General features: G+C 39.0%; 1 protein-coding gene across 3 annotated transcripts in view; it reads left to right on the top strand.

Annotated features, from left to right (window-relative positions):
* SRGAP1 (SLIT-ROBO Rho GTPase activating protein 1) overlaps positions 1 to 22,906 on the top strand; it is a 147,950-nt gene that overhangs the window by 80,111 nt on the left and 44,933 nt on the right. For all 3 annotated transcript variants that reach the window (XR_014318941.1, XM_082777447.1, XM_082777446.1), the window contains exons 4-6: positions 6,740 to 6,802; positions 17,528 to 17,710; positions 18,090 to 18,218. Coding sequence is in view for 2 of the 3 variants with exons in the window: in XM_082777447.1 (XP_082633573.1) it covers positions 6,740 to 6,802; positions 17,528 to 17,710; positions 18,090 to 18,218 (375 nt within the window). In the remaining variant the exon portion in view is untranslated. The remainder of the gene's footprint in view (positions 1 to 6,739; positions 6,803 to 17,527; positions 17,711 to 18,089; positions 18,219 to 22,906) is intronic.

The following is a 22,906-nucleotide window of genomic DNA, read 5'->3' as shown; positions in this document are numbered from 1 at the left end:
ATTCAGCTGGCTGGTGGCCACATTGGTCCTCAAATGAAACTTTTCCGTGAAGTAAGAACATTTTCTGGACATATACTCTTTATATCCTATCCCAAGACTGGCTCCAGCTGGACTTCTGGTAATGAAAATATCAAACAATATCTTCATTTCCTGGCCGTGCTTTGCAGTATTGTTTTATTCCCTTTCCTGCTCATGCCTGCTACGTGTAGCAACCCCTTTCTCTAGGCCTTCTGAAAAAGATGTGTGTGATACCCAGTGTTGGTCTGTATGAAATGTAGTGATCAGGGATGTCTCTGCCCCTTGGTCTTTGTGCCTTCCCTTGGCTCACTCTCTGTTACTCCTGACCCGTGCAGTGTTCTTTCTCATTCTGGTTCTTCCTTTCTGTGCTTATTTACATCTGTCCTAACATTTGGGTTATTCTGGTGAATTTTTTTTATAGGTTCCAGTTTACGTGTTCTAATGGGCCAAAACAAATTGTATTCACACACCTGTTCATGGCTTGCTTGTCTGGGCTGATCCACTTAATATTTGGATACTCATTATTTTTGTTCTCCTGGGAGCAATTTGTCATTCTTTTTTATAGGGGTCAGGATCCAGCTTCTGTTTAAATGTACTAAACACAGGACAAGGGTACGATCTAGTTCAGAGATTTTAAGGCATTTACCTGATTGTATTATGCCAGGCCTCATACTATCAGGGAGGCACTTAAGCTCTTCTTTTTCTCAGTTGCTGGCATATAAAAGCAGTACAGATTGCTGTTCATGCCTGGCCTTATTGTTGCACATAAAATTACAAACAGAAAGTAGCAGAGTTCAAACCTTGCATGCTTGCACGTCTCTTCAGGCAGATGGGGTAGATGGCCTCATGGGGACAATTAAAGAATAAAGCAATAAGGAAAAATGTCAAGCAGAAGGAAAAAGTATTATGCAGAACATTTCATGCAGTGATTCTGGTTACCCCAGCATTAATAATCGACTGTATAAACACATAACCACAAAATCCTTAAGCAGATTTGTATATTTATAATTTATAAAAATGTATTTTCTTTGGACAGAAACCATAACGAGGCAAGATGAACATATCTTCCAGTGTTTACAGTAAAAGATGCTGGAGAAGCCAAGCACAATAAATATTTTAGTTCCATAATCTGGCTATTAACAGGGACTGTGACTACTTGCCAAATCTCTTTGGAAGTTATAAAAATTGTGGCATAGAGAGCGACTTTTCACATCATTTTCTTAAATGTTTAGAGGTTTAAAAGGATAGCAAAGCAATTTGTTGCTATAAACTGGCAAATCTGGGACAGAATGTTACTGTCACACACTGGCTATGTCAGTGTCACAGCAGCTCATGGAAGCTTCTTCTAAGCAACGGTTTGCATATCACTTCCCCTGGGGACCAGCAGCAGGCTCATTTAAAAGAAGCAGTCACAGAATATTTTCCCTAAATGATGCAACTGATAGTAGCATTGTGTGTGCTAAATACAGACACCAAAGAGTTCCAGGAACAACTTGACTGCCTAAAATTTCAATAAAAAAAACAGATGAGTAAACTTTGGGTGCCCAATTACACTCTTTCTAAAATGGATGGAAAATTCTTATAGACTTCACTGAAAGGGGATTAACGTGGAGTAAAATTTTAAGTGTATCAAGCATTAACCCATAAACACAAGCCTTGATAACATCAGGAGGGCCACTGATGTGTTTAGAGTTGAGCATTTCTGCTCCAGATGTCTGTTGGGAAAGCAGAACAGCAGGCTGTAAGTGATCCAGGAGACTCCTGGAGATCATTGAGGATAACTTGCTGGAAAAACTGACCAGAGGAGAGGTGTTACTGGACCTGGTGCTCACCAGTGAGGAGGAACACGTTAACGAGGTTCGGACTGGAGGCAGTCTGGGCTGCAGCAACCATGCCTTGGTTGAGTTCACGATCTGGAGGAGTATGGGTTTGGAGAATGGCCCAACTTGTTAGCATCACTGATAAGCACCAGCCTTGGGCAAAGGGGAATTGAGCAGCTTGTTCTTGTTTATCTCGCTTACAAACTTTGTGGATGGAGATCCACGAGCTTCGTATGAGAGGTTGCTGAAGGAGGGACTTTTGTGTTGGCAGGATGACCCTGTTCTTACAGCAGAACAGAAACTTGAGGGCCACAGTGCCTGAGTGAAACCTTTTTCTTCTGTAAAATGAATATTAAAGTCCACAACCCTGAATATGATAATGAGCTTAATGAAGTATGTGCTAAACATGTATGACTATAACTCCTCACTCAAATCATGGTAAACATCACCCTAGGGAGGGAATGGATAAGGATAGGATATTTAAAAAAAAAAAAAAAAGGAGTTGGTGTAAACATACAGGAGAATAAAAAAGAAAAAAAAAAAAAAAAAGAGAGAGAGAGAAGATGAAGTTAGAGTGAGGAAAAAAGAAGAGCTGGGGGGTGGAAAGAAGAAAGTGAAAACCTAGAAGAGCCTGTGCCCTTTTCTCCTCCACCAAGACAGGGAAACCTTGGGTGCCTTCCCTCTTTGGTGAGAAATACCTGGGATAGCATTTTGCTAACACTGTTATCCTGTGTTATCACTATGGCAGTGTATTTATCAATGGCAATTCCAAATTTGTTGTATCTATCACCTCATTAAATACATTCAACTTTGTGAAGCTCCCAGTGAAAGTCCTTGGCAGGGCTCTGAAACAGGCAAACGTTGGACTGCAAATGCTTTCAACTCTGTGAAACTCTGTGAGAGCTCTTAGCAAGGCAAACGCTGGCCCCTGGTAAGTCCCCTCTCATGCAACAATGGGCTTGGCAAAGCCCATTGTCCCTCTTAGGGACAGAACAACTGGTCAGAGCTGGTAACTTTTTAATAACGCTTTTCTTAGAGCTTTCTGGTGAAACTGAACAAGTACAAGTCTATGGGGACCAATGACATGCATCCCGGTATCCTGAAGGAATTGGCTGATCCAATTGCCAAGCCTCTCGCCATCATATTAGAAAAGTCATGGAAGTGAGGCAAAGTCCCTGGTGACAGGAAAAAGGGAAACATCACTCCCATTTTTAAAAAGATGAGAAAGGGGGACCCGGGGAACTACAGATGGATGAACTTGGGATGTTCAGCCCGGAGAAGAGAAGGCTCTGGGAAGACCTCATTGCAGCATTTCAGTTCTTAAAAGGGGCTCTTAAAAATACAGAGGGTGACTTTTTACTCAGGCAGATAGTGATAGGACAAGGGAGAATGGTTTTAAACTAAAAGGGTGTAGCTTTAGGTTAGATGTTAGAACGATATTATTTACTCGGAGGGTGACGAGGCAGTAGTACAGATTGCCCACAGCAGTTGTGGATGCCCCATCCCTGGAGGTGTTCAAGGCTGGATGGGGCTTTGGTTTAGTGGGAGGTGTCCCTGCCCATGGCATAGGGTTGGGACTAGGTGGTCTTTAAGGTCCTTTCCAACCCAGGCTATTCCATGATATACCAAAAGGAGTGTTTAAGTACGCAGCCATGATCTATCCTACCATTAATTTAGGTTAAAAAACAAAACAAAAAGAACTCTTAAATTCCAGTGACAGTTTCTTCAAATTGGCTCTTCATGCTTTGAACCAGATTAGTTAAAAATGCATTATTTTTAGGAAGAGTTTACATGTACTCTAACATTTTTAGTACGGTCTATGTTCTTTTCGTTAATAGATGCTAATACATTTCTCTAGGACATAGGGAATAGGGAAGTATCTCGCTGATTGTTTCTCAGGTTTTAATGGCCTGACTAGAGCTATCAGCTTAGCTCCAGGAAAATGTGTGTTCAAAACATTCTGCTGTTTGGCTCCCCTGCAGAGAGGCTCCTAGAGGAGCACACTGCTCAGACATGTTGAACTACTGCAGAGAATAGGTAGCATCAAAGAGAAATAGGAGAGCCATTAGCCACTGAAAATAAATGCACTCCTTATCTGCTGCTCTACCGCACTATACATTGCACACTAAAAGCCATATCGCTAGCCACTCGAAGTCAGTATTTCTTGATTCTAAATGCTAATGTAAAATGTGTTGGTTCTTGAACATAAAACCCTTTTACACTTGCTTTGTTTTGTTTTGGTCTGGTTTTCTTATACAAAAGAATCTGTGAAGGGTATAAAGAAAATCGACTTTTTGGTCTCTCTGAAAAAAAAAAGGCAACTTTTGTGCTACCTAGTTAAGTCGTGCTGCCTTAAAACCAGCCTTGGTGTATTCAGGGCTTGTGCTGTCATCAGCTTTGATATGGCAACGACCAACAGTTGAAAGGGATAAATTGCTCGGAGCTGGACTTCATCTCTACAGTTTTTTCCCATGTGTGTATGTTGTCATCTAACAGTTGTAATGTCTACCATCTCATTTGTGTGTTTTGTCCTTCTTTCTGCTAAAATGATTTAAAAAGTAGACTGCTCGTATTCAACAGTATGGAAGCAGCTTTCCAAGAGAAAACAGGTGGCCTCCAGTTCTTGGATCTTTTAGGAGATGTGTAAGCTGTGTCAGAGCTGCACTGCTGACTTTTGAAGGCAGGGTGCCAATGTAAAGCAATGAAAAGCAATGAAAAGCAATTCAGAGTTTTGGTTAAAGCTTTTACTGGGTTTCCCTACAGCAGTTTGCAAATCTTCAATCCTTCTCCAGTCCTTTGCAAGTCTTAACATGCAGTCTATGCACTGCTATGCATTTGATTTTTTTTGTCCTTAGCATTAGATAAAAATAATGTGATATTTGTAAAGAAATTGAAGTGATAAGAATTGTTTTCTAGCTACTGAAGTGGCAGAGCATAGCTCTTGAAAAAATACCAGACTTTTATAAGTTTGTTTGCAGCCCTGAAAGCAATCCATATCCTGGGCTGCACCAAAAGCAGCATGGCCAGCAGGGTGAGGGAGGTGATTCTCCCCCTCTGCTCTGCCCTTGTGAGACATCACCTGGAGCCCTGTGTTCAGCTCTGGGGCCTCCATAACACGAAGGACGTGGAAATATTAGAACGTCAGACGTGGGGTGGAAATATTAGGCCCCAGAGGAGGGCCACAGAGGTGATCAGAGGGCTGGAGCACCTCTCCTGTGGAGACAGGCTGAGGGAGCTGGGGGTGTTCAGCCTGGAGAAGAGAAGGCTCCAGGGAGACCTTACAGCGGCCTTCCTGTACCTACAGGGGGCCTGCAGGAAAGCTGGGGAGGGACTCTTTGTCAGGGGGTGCAGTGATAGGACAAGAGGTAATGGCCTTAAACTAAAAGAGGGCAGGTTTAGATTAGATATAAGGAGGACATCCTTCACTCAGAGGGTGGTGAGGCCCTGGCACAGGCTGCCCAGAGCAGCTGTGGGTGCCCCATCCCTGGAGGTGCTCAAGGCCAGGCTGGATGGGGCTTTGGGCAACCTGGTGTGGTGGGAGGTGTCCCTGCCATGGCAGGGGGTTGGAGCTGGGTGGGTTTTAAGGTCCCTTCCAACCCATGCCATTCTGTGATTATATTTCTAGTTTCCTGTCAGTTACAAATCTTCTTGCGTGTAAGGATTGGAATGAATGGGCACGTTCCTTAAATACTGCCCAGAGTTAGGGGTATGATAGTAGGGATAGGAAGAAAATACGCAGTGTTCTGTTCCAACTACTGATGTGTTGGTTTCATCCTTCTGAGAGACATAGTGGGTGGGATGTGTGCTGTGGTTCCTTCTCGTATGTGGGTGTTGCACTGGAAATTCTCATTCAGAAACCATTATTCCTGCAGGTGTTTTAGAGATGGCCAAGTATGTGTTAGCAGCCTTGGAGATAAATTGCCCCAAAAGACTTTCCTTTGGCTTCTGTACAAATACAAAGTACTTCTCATAGCTAAGGCCATTATCTATTATGAAGTTGGCGTTTTTAGACGCTGGGCTAATTATCAATATATTCACAGAAAAAGAAAAAAAAAGCTGACATCTCCAGAATGTATGTTATGATCATACACATTGCAGAAGAAATGTAGCCAGGCTTTTTGCCAAATCCTGTAGTTCTATTCTATAGTTGTTTTCCAAAGGCTGTGGTACAAATGCCTTCAACTCTTGCGCAGTTGCCACAATTTTCATCTGATTAAACTGCTATGGTCAACTCACAAAGGAATATATTTGAATGAGACTCCAGTTAAATACTCTTATTTTGACATACTTGATTTCTGTAATAACCACTGCCAAGTATTTCTTTTTTTCTGGGTCAGAATGAAAGTAAAGCCAGAGTCCAGAAAAGCTAAACAAAGCTGTTTCAGCAGCCCACTCTGTGGAGTATTATGTAGTTGAGTATCTGTTTCAAAGAGGAGCCACAATTATTTCTTGCATAAATATTTATATAGTTGCATGTGCTGAGAAACAAAGACTATTCTAGATCTGAAATTGTGAGGGACGTCCATCTAGAATTTTACATTCCACGTGGTTTAGTTTATGTATATACCGTAGCAGTTGCAAGACAGTACACAGTTTGTTCCATTAAAAAGGCTTGTAACATTAATCCTGCCCTTTGCCTTTTCTGTTGGCACCTAATTTCCCGATGCTTCATGAGAATCTCCCTCTTAAACTACTTCTGAGTTTCCTTTTATAAGTGTTCTGTCCAGATGTTGTCTGTCTACCTCTGCCTTCCCAAATGATTATTTTTAGTGCACTGTAATTCTGACAGAATGTTGTCTTTGCAAGCTGCATTGCATTCACTATCTAGGACGAGCAATTAATACAAATAGTATGTTAGAGTTTTTGTGTGCCTTTTTCTAATGATTTCTTTTTAATTACAGAGCAAAGAGATTGCATTTCAGCTTCATGAAGACTTAATGAAAGTTCTTAATGAGCTTTACACGGTAAGTACAGTTGCTTACTTAGCTTATCTTATACAAATTCCATATCAGACTTCTCTATAAGCTTTAAGTATCCTTTTATCTAGCAAGTTACCCCCAGTGGAGGTTCTTATTTTTGTCTCTTTACACGAGGCCAAATTATCTCTTTGGAAAGACCACTCCACTCACTTGTTTAGAATACGTACACTAATACTTTCAGGATTACTCTCTACTTTCAACCCTTTCTCCCCCCAGACTATGCTAAACCAGTTTCTTATCATTTTTGTTGGTTATTAATAAGGCATTTCTACTCAGACCTTACCAGAGCAATGTTTTTCTGTCTTTTTTTATCTTTTGCCAGTGTTGCCATCTACTTCATTTGAATCATTGACTAGACTCAGTAAAAGTCATAGTTGCTTGCAGATCCAGTGCAGTGGTGTCTAAACATTTCCTATGTGCACTGCCGTATCCTTGAAAAGTAAATAATGAAAAGAAAAATGGAAGGTTGTATAGGCTTTCCATACCATTCTGAAAGGTCAGAAAGAGAAAAAACAAAACATAGAGCATTCTGGCAAGCTTCTGCTAACTGTTTGGAAATTCTGAAAGAGGAGAAGTCTGAACTTCTTTTCCTCTTTGAAACTCATCTACTTATCTCATTACTGCAGGATGAGATCCTGTCTGCCTGAAAGCCATCTCTCAAAATGTTCTGGGGACAGGTACCAACAATATTTTCTAAGAAAGAACCAAGTGAGAATTACTTTTTGTTTTGTTTTGTTTAAACATAGCTCTGCAATGAAAAGGAACTGGTGAGATCCACCTCCTACAAGTCTTTTGATTCCTGCTGGTTGAGCAAGTAGTACGTCTAAATTTTATCTTGTATCTGAAAGAGATGAAAGTTCTACACCCAGATACCTTACATAACAGTCCCTAGACTGCTCCCTTCCCTATCCTCAATATTTGGGGGACCAGAAAAACAAAACAAAACCCAACAAGAACAGTAAAAAAACAACACAATATTTATGTCAAGAAACAATTTGTGATTTTAAGGAAGTTTAGGAAGACATCAGAGACCAGCTCTCCTCACGCTGAGATCAGTCAAGCATTACTTGTGTCTCATCTGTTTCTATTTTGACCTAGGAAAATTGTGCACCATCTGCAGATGGGTTGAAGAGCATTTGAACTCAAGAACAACTTGGGTGGCGAAAAAGAATTCCAAATAAATGTAGACCTGTATCACTGCCCTAGATTCTTTTGGATTGTAGTTAAGGATGCAAGTTCCTAAAACCTGCCTAAAACTTTTTTTCCTCTTTTTTTGAGGGCTTTTCTTATTTTTTTTCCTGAAATCACCGTTGATTTTGTAGAACATGATACTGCAAAAGCTTGTTGCCTCAGGCCTGTAGTCTCTTAAATATGCTGGGATTGGCTTCTCTAAAGTAGTGATAGCCTCAGACAATTCACACAGCTGCAGGGAATCAGCGACTGTAGGAGCAATTGCACAAGCAGGACTTCAGTGATGAGTAAGCCCTGAAGATACAGCCTTGTTCCAATTAAACAGTTATGTAACTCAAGAGCCCAGTGAGGTGCAGGATTAGTGCCTGTGCTCCCAGGATAGGAAAACACTGAAGCCTGTGCTGAAATACTTGGCTGAATCACCAGTGAAAATCCGCAGGACTGGGCTTTAGTATTTTCATTCTTTTTCATCACATTAGTGCTTATGTCTTCCCACTGAGAGCTGCAGAAGTTTATTCAGATACGAACTTCTATGTTATGCCCTCCAGTGAGTGCCCCTTCATTTCTCAGAATTTTAAATTTTTGATAACTAGGAAGGTTTTTTAAGCTGATGGAATACAGAATATATGCACCATTTAAATTAAATTACTGCTGTACAGTACTTTTGGGGGGATGAAATAAACCACCTAATTTTTAGGCATCTGCAATGTAGGTACAAATATCCTAGCCTGCTGTCTGTGTTCCAGTTACAGGTGCTGGAAATCTAATATGGGGAGATCAGAACCCTTCACCTGATCATGTGCTTCAGATGAAATTAAGTACACCAATAACTCTGCTGTTCAGCTTTTCATTGATTGCAAAGGACTTCATCAGCTGTAGGTGCCCATATTTACCCAGAAACAAGCCACACTTAGTAAAGTGACAATATGGTGCAGAATAGCACCTGCTCCACTACTTGCAGCATTAGAATGATCATCAGCTTATCTGTGTAACATATATCCTGGTGTACGTAAAGGTAGAAAGATACCTAGACAGATGAACACCTCATACATAGGTTTTTAATTCTGTGTAACATTTACTGTTTACAGTAAAGAGATCATATCATAGTGGCTTCACATAAACAAGTATCTACATTTTTTAACTCTGGGAGGCATGTTTCTCAGTCATTTACAAAAAGGAAAAGTCATCTTTCTGCTTTTCCCGTGATTTATGGGAAAAAAAAACAAACAAAAGCAAACAAACAACAAAACAGTAAGATTAATTTCAGTCTTACTGTTGTGAAGTAAATCTTTGTGTCTAAAAGAAATCAAATGAATTTCAAGTCAGTAAAAAACTGAAGTCTCCCTGTTAATCTACTCTGTTTTTTGAAAGAATGGTACTTTCATGAAATGTAACTCTTAAAATGTAAAGCCTTACTGGAGTTTAAATACCCCTAAAGCCTCCATGTGAGGGGCCAAATATCAGTTTCTAAACACACTGAGTATGTGCAAGAATTTGGGTTTAATAATCTGCTTACTGCTTATGGCATCATCCTTTATTTTACAAGAAAGATCTGTAAAATAAGGTCACCTTCCAGAATTAAAAAAAAAAAAAAAAAAAAAAAAGTTACAAAAGTGCAGTGAAAAGAATGAGAGTATTTAAATCATTAAAAGCTAAAATAGGGAGAAGGACTTGTTTTGAGGCACGGGTATAGTCATTATAAAGAAATTGAATGTTTTATTTGTTACTCCTTGAACTTCTCAGATAAGGATTGGGTCCCTTAGGCAGATGCATGCAGGCACACAAGTATTTTTGCAGCTCCACAATACCTCTTTCATGCAAGCATCATGTTGTACGCTCCACCGACAAGATGTAAGACATTATGTGCCTAGATTTCCCTAATGTTTTGGGATGAAGGGCTGGATTAAGTAATTGTTCCAAACCCATATGATGAGAGGTTTTACCACCCATCTCTAGCGAGACATCAGGCCTTACCCAATCTGCATTCAGACTTCTCAAGCACAAGGTACCTCAAACCCAATTAGAATGATACAGAGTAAATAGGATGTTTAAATTAATTGCTACTGATTTGATCCAGATATTTTTAATGGATGAATTCAGACACAACCTACTAAGTATCAGAATAATAACTGACTTTGTTCTGGTGATAATGCTGCATCAAGTGTCCTAGTCATCTGTATCACAGCCGGTGTCAGAAATAAAAGGTAATTTCAGGACCCTTCTCTGAAAATTCAAGCTTCACTTCTGCCTCAGAAAATCCTTTTTAACCTGTTCATAGGATCAGATCTAACTACTGCTCTAGTTAGGGACTTTTGTCCGTTGGTGTTGATGGTTTTTAAATCAAATTCTTCAAATCTATAAGTAGTGCTATAGATTTTGCAAAGGAGAAACTGTTCCAAGAGAAGAAAAAAATAAAGCCCTGAGGAGTTGAAGAGACTTGCCACCTTTCACTAAGAATGCAGTCTGAAGGTTTCCAATTAAAAAACCTCTTTCTGCGCAGATATATTTTTAAGACCATGGAAGTCTGAATCTCTGCTTTTTGAGAGACAGCAAAGCTATTTGGCTGCATATTGAATGTGGAGAAGCTCAGAACTGCAGTGAAATGTCCAAAAAAATAAAGTCAGACATTTTAGAATATTAAATGCCCGTTCTTTAAAAAATCACTCCATTAAGAGATCTTTTGCCTTGCTTACACTTTATGTAACTCCTTCTTTTACCCATTTGCATCACTAGGAATTATCCTGAAAATAGGAGATGTATATACTAGGTCTTCTGTTTATTCCCTGAGAGTAGTTCAGCTTGTATTCACTTTGTCTTATGCCATCCTAATTACAATTATGCATCACGTACAGGATTAATGAGAAAATAAAAAGGGAAGCAGGTGAAGTAAGGCTCCAGAAGACGTTCTAAGAACCTGTGAGCGAATCGGGCTTATTGATTGGAGTAACCAAAATTTTGTAAGGCGAACTTTCCTTTTTGGTTTTCATCTCTTTTCCATAGCGAAGGTTTTCTTGAATGTTACAATAAATATTTCTATGTTTTCTGCATGTTACTCACATGGCTAGTAGAAATACATTTTAAGACTATTTTCAATTCTCAGTATTTTATGCTCTTGTTCTTATATTATGACTCAAAACATCATGCTAAAAATAATCAAATAGATAAGTTTCAGTCTGTATCTTTGCAAGTTCAGTAAATTATAAGTGGCAAGTACTTTTAATTATGCATGGTTTCTCCTTGGCTGTGCCAGACAATCAGTATTTTCAGGTCTGCAACATCCCAGCTACTGTGCATTCATCTTACTCCTATCCTCTCCCTATTACTCTTTCAGCCAGTGTAGGCTAGAAATTAGTCCCATGTTTTACATAAGGATATAAGCTGTTGAAACTAGAGCAAGGTGTTCCTTTTGAGTAAGTAGAGATGAAGAAATAAAAGCCCATTTAGTTGTGTGAGGTCACAAGTTGAAGGGTTTTTCCTGACAATTCCAGAAAAAATGTTGATCAAACTGAAAACTGTAGGGGTTTGTGTCGATGTTTTTTGCAAACTGAGAGATTTAGAGATCTTTTTACATGTTGATTGAATGAGCAAATAAATTATTGATTTTACCATTGATCCTCCTTGCTACAGAGAAAGCTCCCCAAACTCTTCTTCCATTTCTCTTGAAAGCTACCGTATCTTGTAATATCAGATCAAGTACTACAAAATAGCGATAACATCTCAGTAATGGGGCATGATAGGAAACAGTGGGTAGGCGTAGTCTTTTCTTGCAGTGCAGGGAAGTCTCCACTGAGGTTCTTTAGGAGTCGGGGCATATTCCTAAATGACCTCCAAGTGTGTGTGTGGTGGTGGGGAGTAATGAGTGGACAAGTTTGCTGAAAATACAGAACTGTTCCAGCAATCAGGATGAGGACAGATGGTGGAGAAAAGTAGTGCACATTGGAGGGAAAAAGGCATTTCACATAAATACAACATGTTGAACTTTAAACTGACTGGTAACAGTCAGTAGTAGACAATTCTAGGAAAATATACCATGCAACTTTAAAGAGTGGGGGGATCAGCTGTTAGAAGCAATTAGGAAAAGAAAAGAGAGCAAGACAGAAAACATAATCAGATGCATTTATAATTCTGGCCCATGTATACTCATATCTTTCAGTACTGTCTATGGCTCTGACCTCACTTGGAAAAAAGTACTTGGAAGAAAGATCCATTGAGGGTTTTCTTATGAGTCCTACATCTACTGTTCATGACATTTCTTCCTTTTAGGGAGAAATTACTAATGTCCACTCCTTCTTCAGAAGAGGGGCTAAGTAAAACAGAGAATGATCAAATAGGGAACTATAAATGAAAAGTTCAAAAGAAAGGAGTTGAGAGCCACAAGAATAAAAACAGGAAAGTGTTAGGAACCGAAGTGAACACTGAGCAAAGCAACCATGTCAGTGCCAACTGCTTTAGAGATACTTTTGAAGACAGGCTACTAAACCTGGGGGGTGGTATGCCTGGACTGGTACAACTTCAGTGTATGAATTATACACTTATACTTACCTGACTGGATTTATTACACATCAGACTGGAGTCAGTCAAGGAAGATAAGATCTTAGAGGTTCACTGACTGAGAACAGTGCTCTCCTCTTTCCTTTGGCCCTGTACCATTCTGTTTTTTTGTTTTTCTGAGCTGTTTTGCTCAAGAGTCAGAAAAGCCTATAAAAGAGTTCATTAGGTAGGAGCACTAATGTGAATCATCTCCAATATTCAGTGACATTTAGAAATGTGAAAAGTATTTAGCTGCCTTGTATATATCTCATGCAAAATCTCTGCTTCTTACTTTTTGGAATAGGAGCTTCAAAGCATGCTCTGAGTGTAAGCAAGCAGAACTGTAGATACTTTCCACCATCAAAGCAGATCTAAAGCAACTGAAGAATTGATAAGTGACAGTCTAGTCAGTCTGTTAACCTGCATTTGTAATATCTTTGTGTGTGTGTGTGTGCTCCATTTTGCAGAAGTTGACCATGATAAAATCCATTGAGGATAGCAAGGAGCAGGATTTTTTTCAAACATCATAAAAATACATCCTCATATCTACTACTTAGTTTTCCAAATTTCACCCTCTGCCATCTTGCTTTTCCCAAGCAATACAATTGTAAGGCTTGCAGAAAGGTGAAAATAAGGACAGTCTAAAGCAAACAGTTTAATATTAAATAAGACTAGGTCTGCTGGGCCACTTGCATTTTTCAGTTGCTTTATCTCACTCTTTAAAATTTTATTTGTCTAATTTCTAAGGGTAGTTACAGCCAGATTTTCTTATTTTTCTTTACTGAAATAACATAGAATCTGGATTCTCTGTAGAAAACTTAGGTCCAATTTACTGTAGTATATCAGAGATCCGAGAGCTGGTGAAATCTGATTCAGTAATTCTGTATTGGTAATCGTATATCAGAGTCTACTCCTGGAAACACATCAGAGGCTGGCTTGGAAGTGAAAAAGATGACAAAAACAGCTAATACTAAACCTGCTTAACTGCTAAAGTCCAATGATGTAGTGGAGTTGGTATAAGATATTACTTATTTATTGGGGAAAGCACTAGCTAACCTAAAGTAATTAATCCCTTGCAACTCCAGTTTCTGATAGGAACTCACTACTTACCAGAGACTATTCCGAAACAATTTACACTCACTAATTCCAACTCGAATGAACTTCTGCTCCATTAAATGATTATTTCCTGAAAAAGCACTGTGAAAAAGCTATTAATTATGCAGTTTTATTATACAAATAAAGCATGTTCCTTTGACAAACACTAGATAACTGCAATATATTTTCTCTTTGTAGCATTCTCTTAATACTTTCGGTTAAGATTTTTTCTAGAAAAGTAGTCTGCTTTTAGAAAATGGAAGCTAGAGCCTTGCTACAGGAATGTTCCTCTCTTGTAGCCCACAGAAGTTCAGCATTAATTGCTGTCTTGTTGATGGATTTACCCCAATAATGATTGTGGGTTTAAATAAAATAATTATCTAAGTGATGACTCCAATGTTCCCTTCACTGTGATAAGTGCTGTGTCCTACCCTGAGCCCACTTACTGAGCTCTTACAGATGATGAAAGTTGCTACCACTAAGTGCAGTCTGTCACCTACAAGAGGGAGCATAGTTTGTACAGCATGATCTTTTCCAACTGCTTATAGTATGACTTAGTTATCTGTCAGAAATCCATATTTTACATCATTGCATCTGCAATAACAGACCTGCTAAATTAGCAGGAGATGAACTCCCGTTTTGATTTTAGAAAGGGACTTGTATGTATTTAACAATGCGTGTTCAGTACAGCAGAAAAGTGCAGCATATCCATCATGACGGCAGTTCAGCATCTGCAACATTACAGCCTTGCTGTCTTTTCAGTGTATACTTGATAGCTGATCAATAAGCACTTTGGGGGACTAATTAAAGTCAGTGCATTGATGGATGCTCTCACAGGATAGTCTATCAGTTCAACAGTTTGGTGGGCATCTGAGAGTCTACATTGCTTACTTCATCAGAGAATTTGTCATTTGAGTAACAGATCTTTGGATCTGTTACATGGCTACAAATCTGAGATCTGTGGTTCTCAGAACTCCTAATACCGTAAGACTATTTTCAAGAATTAGGTGAGCCTGTTACTGTCTTTTACAGTATCTAGCAGTCTTTTAAATATTCTTGGGAGAAAAGAGGGCATAATGTTAAGGGAAAGATTAATATATATGCAATTTAGCATGCAAATTATGTGCTAATTTGTTGATGAAGTATGCACTGAAATACTTGGAAGCCTTGTTTATTCCTATTTATTTTCTGTTTGTGTCTGTCTAATTCTTTTTCAAGTTTTTGTTTAGCTGCTGCACTATCAGCTCTTAAAAAACTTTGGCAAATCATGAGAAAGACTGGAGCTCTCAGCTTGCCCTAGAGGCTTGCAAAATAATGATGTCACCAGTGCATGAGCTAAACAGTGCTATCAATATATCAAACTAGACAGGAGAAAAATGCACAGACTGATCACTGCTCTGTACATGGTGTATACTGATTTCCAAACCAGCATGGCTCAGGTAGGACATGCTGACTGTTGTCCAGCCCTGAGTATACTGCCAGAGGGAGGGCTTCTTTTTCCATTTTAGTTGTGCTGCAGTCATTTGTACTAAGAACCGTGTCATTCTCGCACAAACTTGACTTTCAGTCAGGGTACTCTGGATTTGGCAGCATGTGCTGTAAGCAGGCAGCGAGAGGAAGAAGTGCTCTTCAGTGATGCGAGCTTAGCGAAGTCAGCGTGGAGGCTTCTGAGCCTCTTGGTGAGCCGGCAGCGATGCACTTATACTCCTTCGCTCGACAGCGAGGCAGGCTGAAATGTCATAGCCACTGCAGAAAGATATTTATGCCTAGTACACCGTGCTATACAGCACTCGGAAAAACTGCTTCTGAAACTTGTGTTTACTGCCTTTGTCAAGAAGTGTCAAAGCAAGGATTTTGCCTTGCGTCAGATGCTTTGAGACGTGCTGTTAGGAAACTCAGCGAGGTTATTATTGTTCCCTCTTTGCAGGCAAGAACAGAAAGAGTACAAAACAAAATAACTTTCCTAGATGGTAAGATAAATAATTTAGCCTTCTCCCACCAACTACAAAGTCTCCAGAGCTGACACTGAATGAAAAAAATAAATAAAAAGAAACAAACACCTGTAGACTTCTGCAAGGAAGCACAAACAAATTGCGTAAGAAGACCAACAGAGAATTATTGTCTTTAATTTCCTTTTCCCATCATTTTCAAGAGAGATATATAACTTTTTGTGCTTTTTCAGGTTTATTTCATAAAAAAACTTCTTTAAGAAGTGTATTTCTTTCTTTTCACTAGGTATTTCCATGTGGCTATATGAGTTAGATACCCTGGGCAGAGGATATTGACAGCTTTAAAAATGCTTTTGGTAACAGTGCAGGATATAGGAAGCTAAACATGCTGTTAGGTTAAACTGGAAACAGTGAGGATCTCAGCTCTGCAGGCTTGCATCCTCTTTTCAGCTCTTTTTTCTTGTTTTGTTTTGTTTTCACAGTTTTGCCCCATCCGTTCAGACTGTGGGCGCCAGCTGTTGCCTTTGTGCATCCAGTGTTTCCACAGAGAGCTGTGAACACATGTTTTTAAAAATAAGACCACAGCTTTTGATGCACATCTCTGACATTTTTTACCTTACTATGAAAAGCTGGTGAAAAGTCACCTGTTTAATTTTTAGTACCAAACCTATTCCAGTTGTATCAGTAGCATCAGCACTGCAGCGTTGGGCAGTTCCCCAGACGAGGCTCTCCCTTCAGCAGGCCACACCAAGCCCCACTGAAGGAGGAATGGGGGACCCCTTGACTCCTCCCTGGCTGTATCCTTTGGAAATGAATGTGGCTTGGGTAGTCTGGGCTCAAAGATGACATCTGCTGGAGAGAGTGCTCCAGCACCCTGTGAAGAAGAGAGGAGGCCTGAGGATGCCTGAGGTTGCCTCCCCACCTTGTTCCTTGCATGAAGCCCGCTGTGTTTGCAGTCCGGGGGTCCATGCTCTCCTGGCCACACAGCAAGTGTGTGTGCAGGAACAATCGTGGTGTTATGGGGGAAGGAGGAGAAGTCTTCATGTCTCCTCTATCAGACTGCTCCTTCTCCAGCTCATGTTTGGAGAGCTGGCCAGTTCTACATCACGGCTGATCTGCTGGCTGCGTGGTTAGACGCAGCTTCTCTCCAGGCCTTTGACAGCGATTCGGCTGACCAGGGACCTGTCCCCAGACTGAAGCTTCCTGTTGTCCCTGCTTCCTTCCCCTGTCCTCACAGCGAAGCATATCCGCCTGTTTTCAAACACTCGGTGCCCCCAGCAGAGCCATTACCTTAGTACTGAGGAAGTAAGAGAGATATGGCCCTGATATTGATTTAGTTTTATTGCTCATCATTTCAGGCTTTCATACAGAGTCCTGAAGTTTAATAACAAGGATTTGGTTCTTTCCTGTCAGAGCAATGAAAAAAAAAAAAATCCTAGAAAATATTTTCTGCACAACTGTTGGCTTAAATATTTGATAGCCTGCTGCCCAATCACTTACCAAATGTTTCTGAGATACGAGGTCTTCTGGGCAGAAGTGAGGCAGAATGAGAGACAGTCTCATACCCTTACATGATGGCTGGTTCTCCATCATCTTCCTCTTTATTCACAGTGCTTGGTAAAGCACTCTGAACTTTTAGAATTTTAGATATATAAACACCCATTTATTTAAAGTGAATAGTGACAATTCTAGCATCATCCAAAGGCCTCACTGAAAGTCAGTCATTAATAAAGCCTATAAGCTCTATATAAGCTATAATGGGATAGTGTTGAATAAATCAGAAAATAAAAATGCAACTGGAAGTCGTCAGCCTGTGTTGGCAAGGAAACTTATCCAAATTCCATCTTTATAAGAGAACATTTTATTCAATGACCCCATTCTTTTTCTGTATGTACCTTTTTGTTTTCATTTTCTCCTAATTCCTTTTTGATTCTGTCTTTTGCAGGTCATGAAAACATACCACATGTATCATGCAGAGAGCATCAGTGCAGAAAGCAAACTGAAGGAGGCAGAGAAGCAAGAAGAAAAACAGATTGGGAGGTCGGGAGACCCTGTTTTTCATATTCGACTAGAAGAAAGGCACCAGAGACGGAGCTCTGTGAAAAAGATTGAAAAAATGAAGGAAAAAGTAAATAGTCCTTTTATTTTGCTTCATATGAAGTAATTTCAATGCATTTCTGACATTCTTTAGCATGATATTAGACAGAGAAGTCCAGCTGGGAAATAAAATTAAACAAGGTACACATAATAAACTAGCAGTGGGTTATAGACAACTTGATTTAATTGCAGATCAGAGAAGGGAATACTTTATAATTCTTACTACAAGGTTTGTTATATTTGGAATGAAATACTAAGTTATCACTTTGTATTACATTTTTATATGAATAATAGGCTGCCAGTTAAGGTTCTTTCTTGTTAATGGGAATGTTTGCTTGAATTGTTTCCATTTTTGCTACATATCATCAATTAAGTGATTCAAATACATTCATATGCAATCTCTTTCCTAGCGTCAAGCAAAATATTCTGAAAACAAGCTGAAATCTATTAAGGCCCGTAATGAATACCTGCTCACCCTTGAAGCAACCAATGCTTCTGTTTTCAAGTATTATATTCATGACCTTTCAGATTTAATTGACGTAAGTATTTGCACATTTATTTTTATCTTTATTTTGTTCACAAATAATACGTATAATGTTTTTCATTTTCAAAGGGAATACATTAGTCATATGGGTTGCCCATATGACAATACATTCATCATTCATAATTTGTGTGGAATAATTAGCAGATACTCCTTTCAGCTTTATATTTCACAAAATAAAGTGCAAATAAGATGCTGAACCCTGTCTTTTAAAGTTAGAATGGTACCTTTCTTCCCTATGTGGCAAAAGCAAATATGACAGGAATAACATAAAAAGTAGAATATTCCATTTTGTGCTATTAAACTATTTATTGACTACATATATTTCTTAGAACATAAACATCTTAAATGCAAGTGCATGCTGCCAGCTCGCGTCCAATTTTTCATCCACCAATATCCCCAAGTCTTTCTCCTCATGGCTACTCTCCATCCATTCATCATCCAGTCTGTAGTGATGTTTGGGATTGCCCCAACCCAGTTGCAGCACCTTAGACTTCTTGAGCTTCATGAGGTTTATCTGGGATCACTTTTTGATTATGTCCAAGTCCTTCTGGACGGCATCCTTTCCCTGTCTTGTATCAACTGCCCTACTTAGCTTGATGTCATCTGCAAACTTGCTGAGGGTGCACTTGACCCCACTGTCTATGTCATTAATAAAGAGAGTAAACAGTACTGGGCCCAGTACAGACTCCTGTGGGACCTGTACCCCTTCAGAGGCTGGAAAGATGCTGATTTAGTCTTCTCTCCTGCCTTCTCTTTTAGAGCTCACATTTCCCAGGAAATGTCTCCAGGGTATGTTCCTACTGTGTCAAAACTTTTTCAGAGTGGAAAATGCTTCTGGTTCTTACCGATGTTCACAGAGTTTGCCATAGCAGTGAATGCTGTAGAAACCACAGCCCTGGAGCTTCACAAAGAATTGTGAGGAGAAGCGAGCTGAAGCTCTCTGTACATATATACAAAGATAACACTCTTTGGAGTTTGTGTTTGAAGAGATACTTACACAACCATGAAGTCTAGAGCTTTCTAGCAACTCTACTCTTTAACAGAAATTTACATTTTGCAATATTTCTTAATGCTGGAAAACAATACCTACTTTGAGTGGCTTTTTCCAAGCCATGAATAACATTATTTTGGTGAAATGGCTTTAGAAATTACACTTCTCTAAAGAATTTAAATGGAAAATTTAAATGTCCTTTTCATCACTGTTCTGTAAGAGTTGGCTATAAACGTGTGACCAGAATTTGCTTCAGAGCCAACTCAATCTGACTGAGCTTCTTTAAAGGAAGTGTCTTGCAGACATTTGTATTTAATCAGAATATTCTGTGAAAGCACTGCTATCTAGACGGAGTGTTTACTACTTGACAGAGGAAACACTTTCTGTAAATGCAAGAGTCTTGGCAAGATTTTCGGGTTATATCATCAGAATGTGAGACATACTTCCCACTGACCATATGTTACAACAATCCAGACTACCTCATTCTGTAAATCTACTAATGTAATGGGACGATTTTGAGTTTTCAGAGCAGGGGTGGTTATTTCACTCTTTACCCCCTCTACTTTGTCCTTATTTGACTGCTTTTCTTTCTGTGCTTCCCTGAACTCTCTCTCTCTTTGCAGAAGGAGATTACTTCTCCTTTGTGTCTGAATTTCAGTTAACATGGAGGGGATTTAGATCTCCCTGAGCTGTTGATGTTGATTGTAAATGAAAGTGAATGTTTTCCTACATTACTGATAAATATGTCTGATGAAAATGGGATAAATATATGGAGGAGCACAGTGAACTGTTTGTAACAAAATTGGGGATGGTTGTGGGATTTACTTATATATTAAAGATTTTTTTCCAGTGCAACTTGATTTGTGAGGCTCATATGGAAAATCCTAAGTTGCAGTTCCTTAGATGAACTCAGTCTGAACTGTTCAACTCGTTCATTTCATTAACAAAGCTCAGGGCTTCTGACTTAAAATGATGATGTGGTGTTCGTCTTAAGCCCTTGTGATAAAAGCAAGATAAAATATTACTGGAGTCTTAGCTAGATGCTTTAATGCATTTCGTGAGCTGAAGGCTGGGACCAACATTTGCAGAGAAGTGGGGGGATAAGCAGGATTTGATACGTACAGTGTATTTCTGCTCTCACCATATTGTTCTAGAGAAATTTGATTTTTCTGATGAATATTTCTTCTCTTTTGAATATGTAGTAGGATCTTTTTCAAGTGAAGGACAGGATTAGTTTTTCTCCTTATGTGTATCATGTAGGAAGTAGCAGAGTGCTTTTTAGCTAAATTAAATAAGCTTTGTCTGATACATAGATTTTTTTTTAAGATTGTGGATTTCTGAGGAATAGTAGCATACACACCCCTGCTAAGCAGACTATTAGTACCAGCATCTGTCCATGTGGCACAAATTATGACTCATTTATTTAAAGAGTTCCATGTATTTGTGTTTGTGAGTTTTATCTGAGTATAAGAGGAAGGTAAGGAACTTCTATCAGAGTTAGCATGCATTCTTGTGATCTGAAGGTAAGTGCTAGGAAATAGTGATCAAAACTAATTTCACTGTAGTTCTGCTACTGGCATAAATACAATGTTTATGTGTTGATCTTCCTTAAAGTGGAGTTTCCAAATATCTAATTGCAGTCTACATGCTTTGGATGGTTAGGAAGTTAGAGAGCATTAAGCTGTTACAAACTTAATTTATTCAGTAAAGGTTCTTTGTTAATCATTCACAGAAGCAAGTTTAAAATTAGGCTAGAGCGTATGCAGCTCACAGTCTTTATTATAAGTTCTCATAAATATGATGTGTACAGTCAGATCCCTTTGATTTGAATGTTGATGTTTGTGTACCAGGGATGATTAGAACATGACTTATTTAGAGGTTAAGGCATTTTTATGAATTTCTGTCTCTATTGGCATTAGAATTTTATTATTGTTCCTGAAATGAAATGAAGATCAGCTTGGTTGTTTGGTTGCAGCTCTGTGCTAAGCACTGCAGTTTGTTTTGTTCAAGCCTAAATATACTCTGGGGTGCAATAAAGAAAGTAAATGCTCTTGAGACTGCTTCAGATTAAATTCCAAATAAGAATAAAATGCAAATTACAAAATTAATTTTTCACACATATCCCAAATGCATCACTCATCTCCCTCTACTTTACCCAACCAAAAGTCTTTACAAATCCTGAAATGCAATAAAACTCATAGTCTGTGACTTCATTCTCTCATTCCTCATCTTCGTGTCTTACTGCACCAACTGACATCTCATCTCTCTAGCCCATAGATTGATAGCAGGTCTTACTGACTCCAGGCTGTCACCTTAGTGTCCTGATGAGCGAATCTCAAGGATTCATATTTCTTTTGGCTAAGTGTGGTTGCTCATTTGAGCTTTACAAGTCTTTTAGGTCTACTTTTTTTTTTTTTTCATGAGAATCATGTATGCATGCATGTATGTGTAAGTGCATACATATCTACCTTTTTGTAATACCTCAAAAGTGGTGTGTGGTTTGTTGTTTGTTTGTTTGTTTGTTTTCTTCCAGGGTTGGGCAGCAGCAGTTTAGTAGCAGTACTTTACATTATTAGTGTTAATAATGAGCAAATGCACCAAGTGTTGTCTCCATTGTAGGCATCTCTAAACCATCACTAGTGCTAACAGATGAAAATAATGCTCTCCTCTCTGAATAGCTGTGAGTTGGTATGGTGGCAGAGCTGTTTCCAGGTTAAGAATATCTTTGTCTCTCAGTTTTCTGCCAGCCTGGCAGAAGTAAGAGTTGCAATGTCTTATAATTTTTCATTTTGGTTTTAAAAATATAGTACTACTTATACAAATTCTACTTTTACGTATTTTTTTGAAGTAAAATTCTAAATCCAGGCATTTTAAATTCCACTCACAAGGCATTCGTTCAGGTTCTGGATTTTGTTCCTGTTTGCTCTGCTGGCATTAACACTGAAAAAAAATATAAAGAAAAAAATAAAGCCTTAGTCTGGCAGGATATTCTGCTTCACTGGAGGAATCCTTTTTCTTGGCTGGGAAACAGTATTTGTTACCCTGTACAGCTGTTGTCACCTGCAGATAATAACCGAGGCTTTCATTCCTGATCAGATGGTAGTTACTGAGTAGATTAGGGGTTAAACAGTGAAGGTCTTGCATCAAGCTGCAAGGCTGCAGTGTTATACTCCAACTTGTAAAACAGCTGTATCAACCCCCCCTACATCTATAGTAGTAATTCAGTGTGATTTCTATTAATCCTCCAAAATACAGGCTCTAAATGCCTGTAGTTTTATAACACATGGATAGTTGGCCATGCTAAATGAAGCATTGCCCTCCATTTCTTATTTCCTCTCAATTTAGTCTTCCTTGAGGTCTCTCTCAAACTAATGCACACGAAATAAAACAGCTTCCCTGAACCACTTTCTTATCATCACTTTTAGTCTGTCTTTTTCATCCACGATAGTGAATTAAATATGAGATCTGATTTGACGCAGAACAAGAGAAAAACACCGTGAGATTTTTCCTTTTAGAAACAATATTTTTGGGACTGGGTATCTTTGAAATATGGATGGGCTTTAATATAAAAATTGAGTGGCTGTTATGGTACATGAAACACACTTCCATTGTATAAATGCAAAAGAAAGAGGCTAAGCCATGTGTGTTTGAATGAACATGACAGCTTTTTTCCTTTTTCTTTAAATAGTTCA

This window comes from Aythya marila (genome assembly GCF_965140915.1).
Source record: "Aythya marila genome assembly, chromosome: 1".
Classification (NCBI taxonomy): Eukaryota; Metazoa; Chordata; class Aves; order Anseriformes; family Anatidae; genus Aythya; species Aythya marila.
This window is presented reverse-complemented; position numbering and strand designations above follow the sequence as displayed.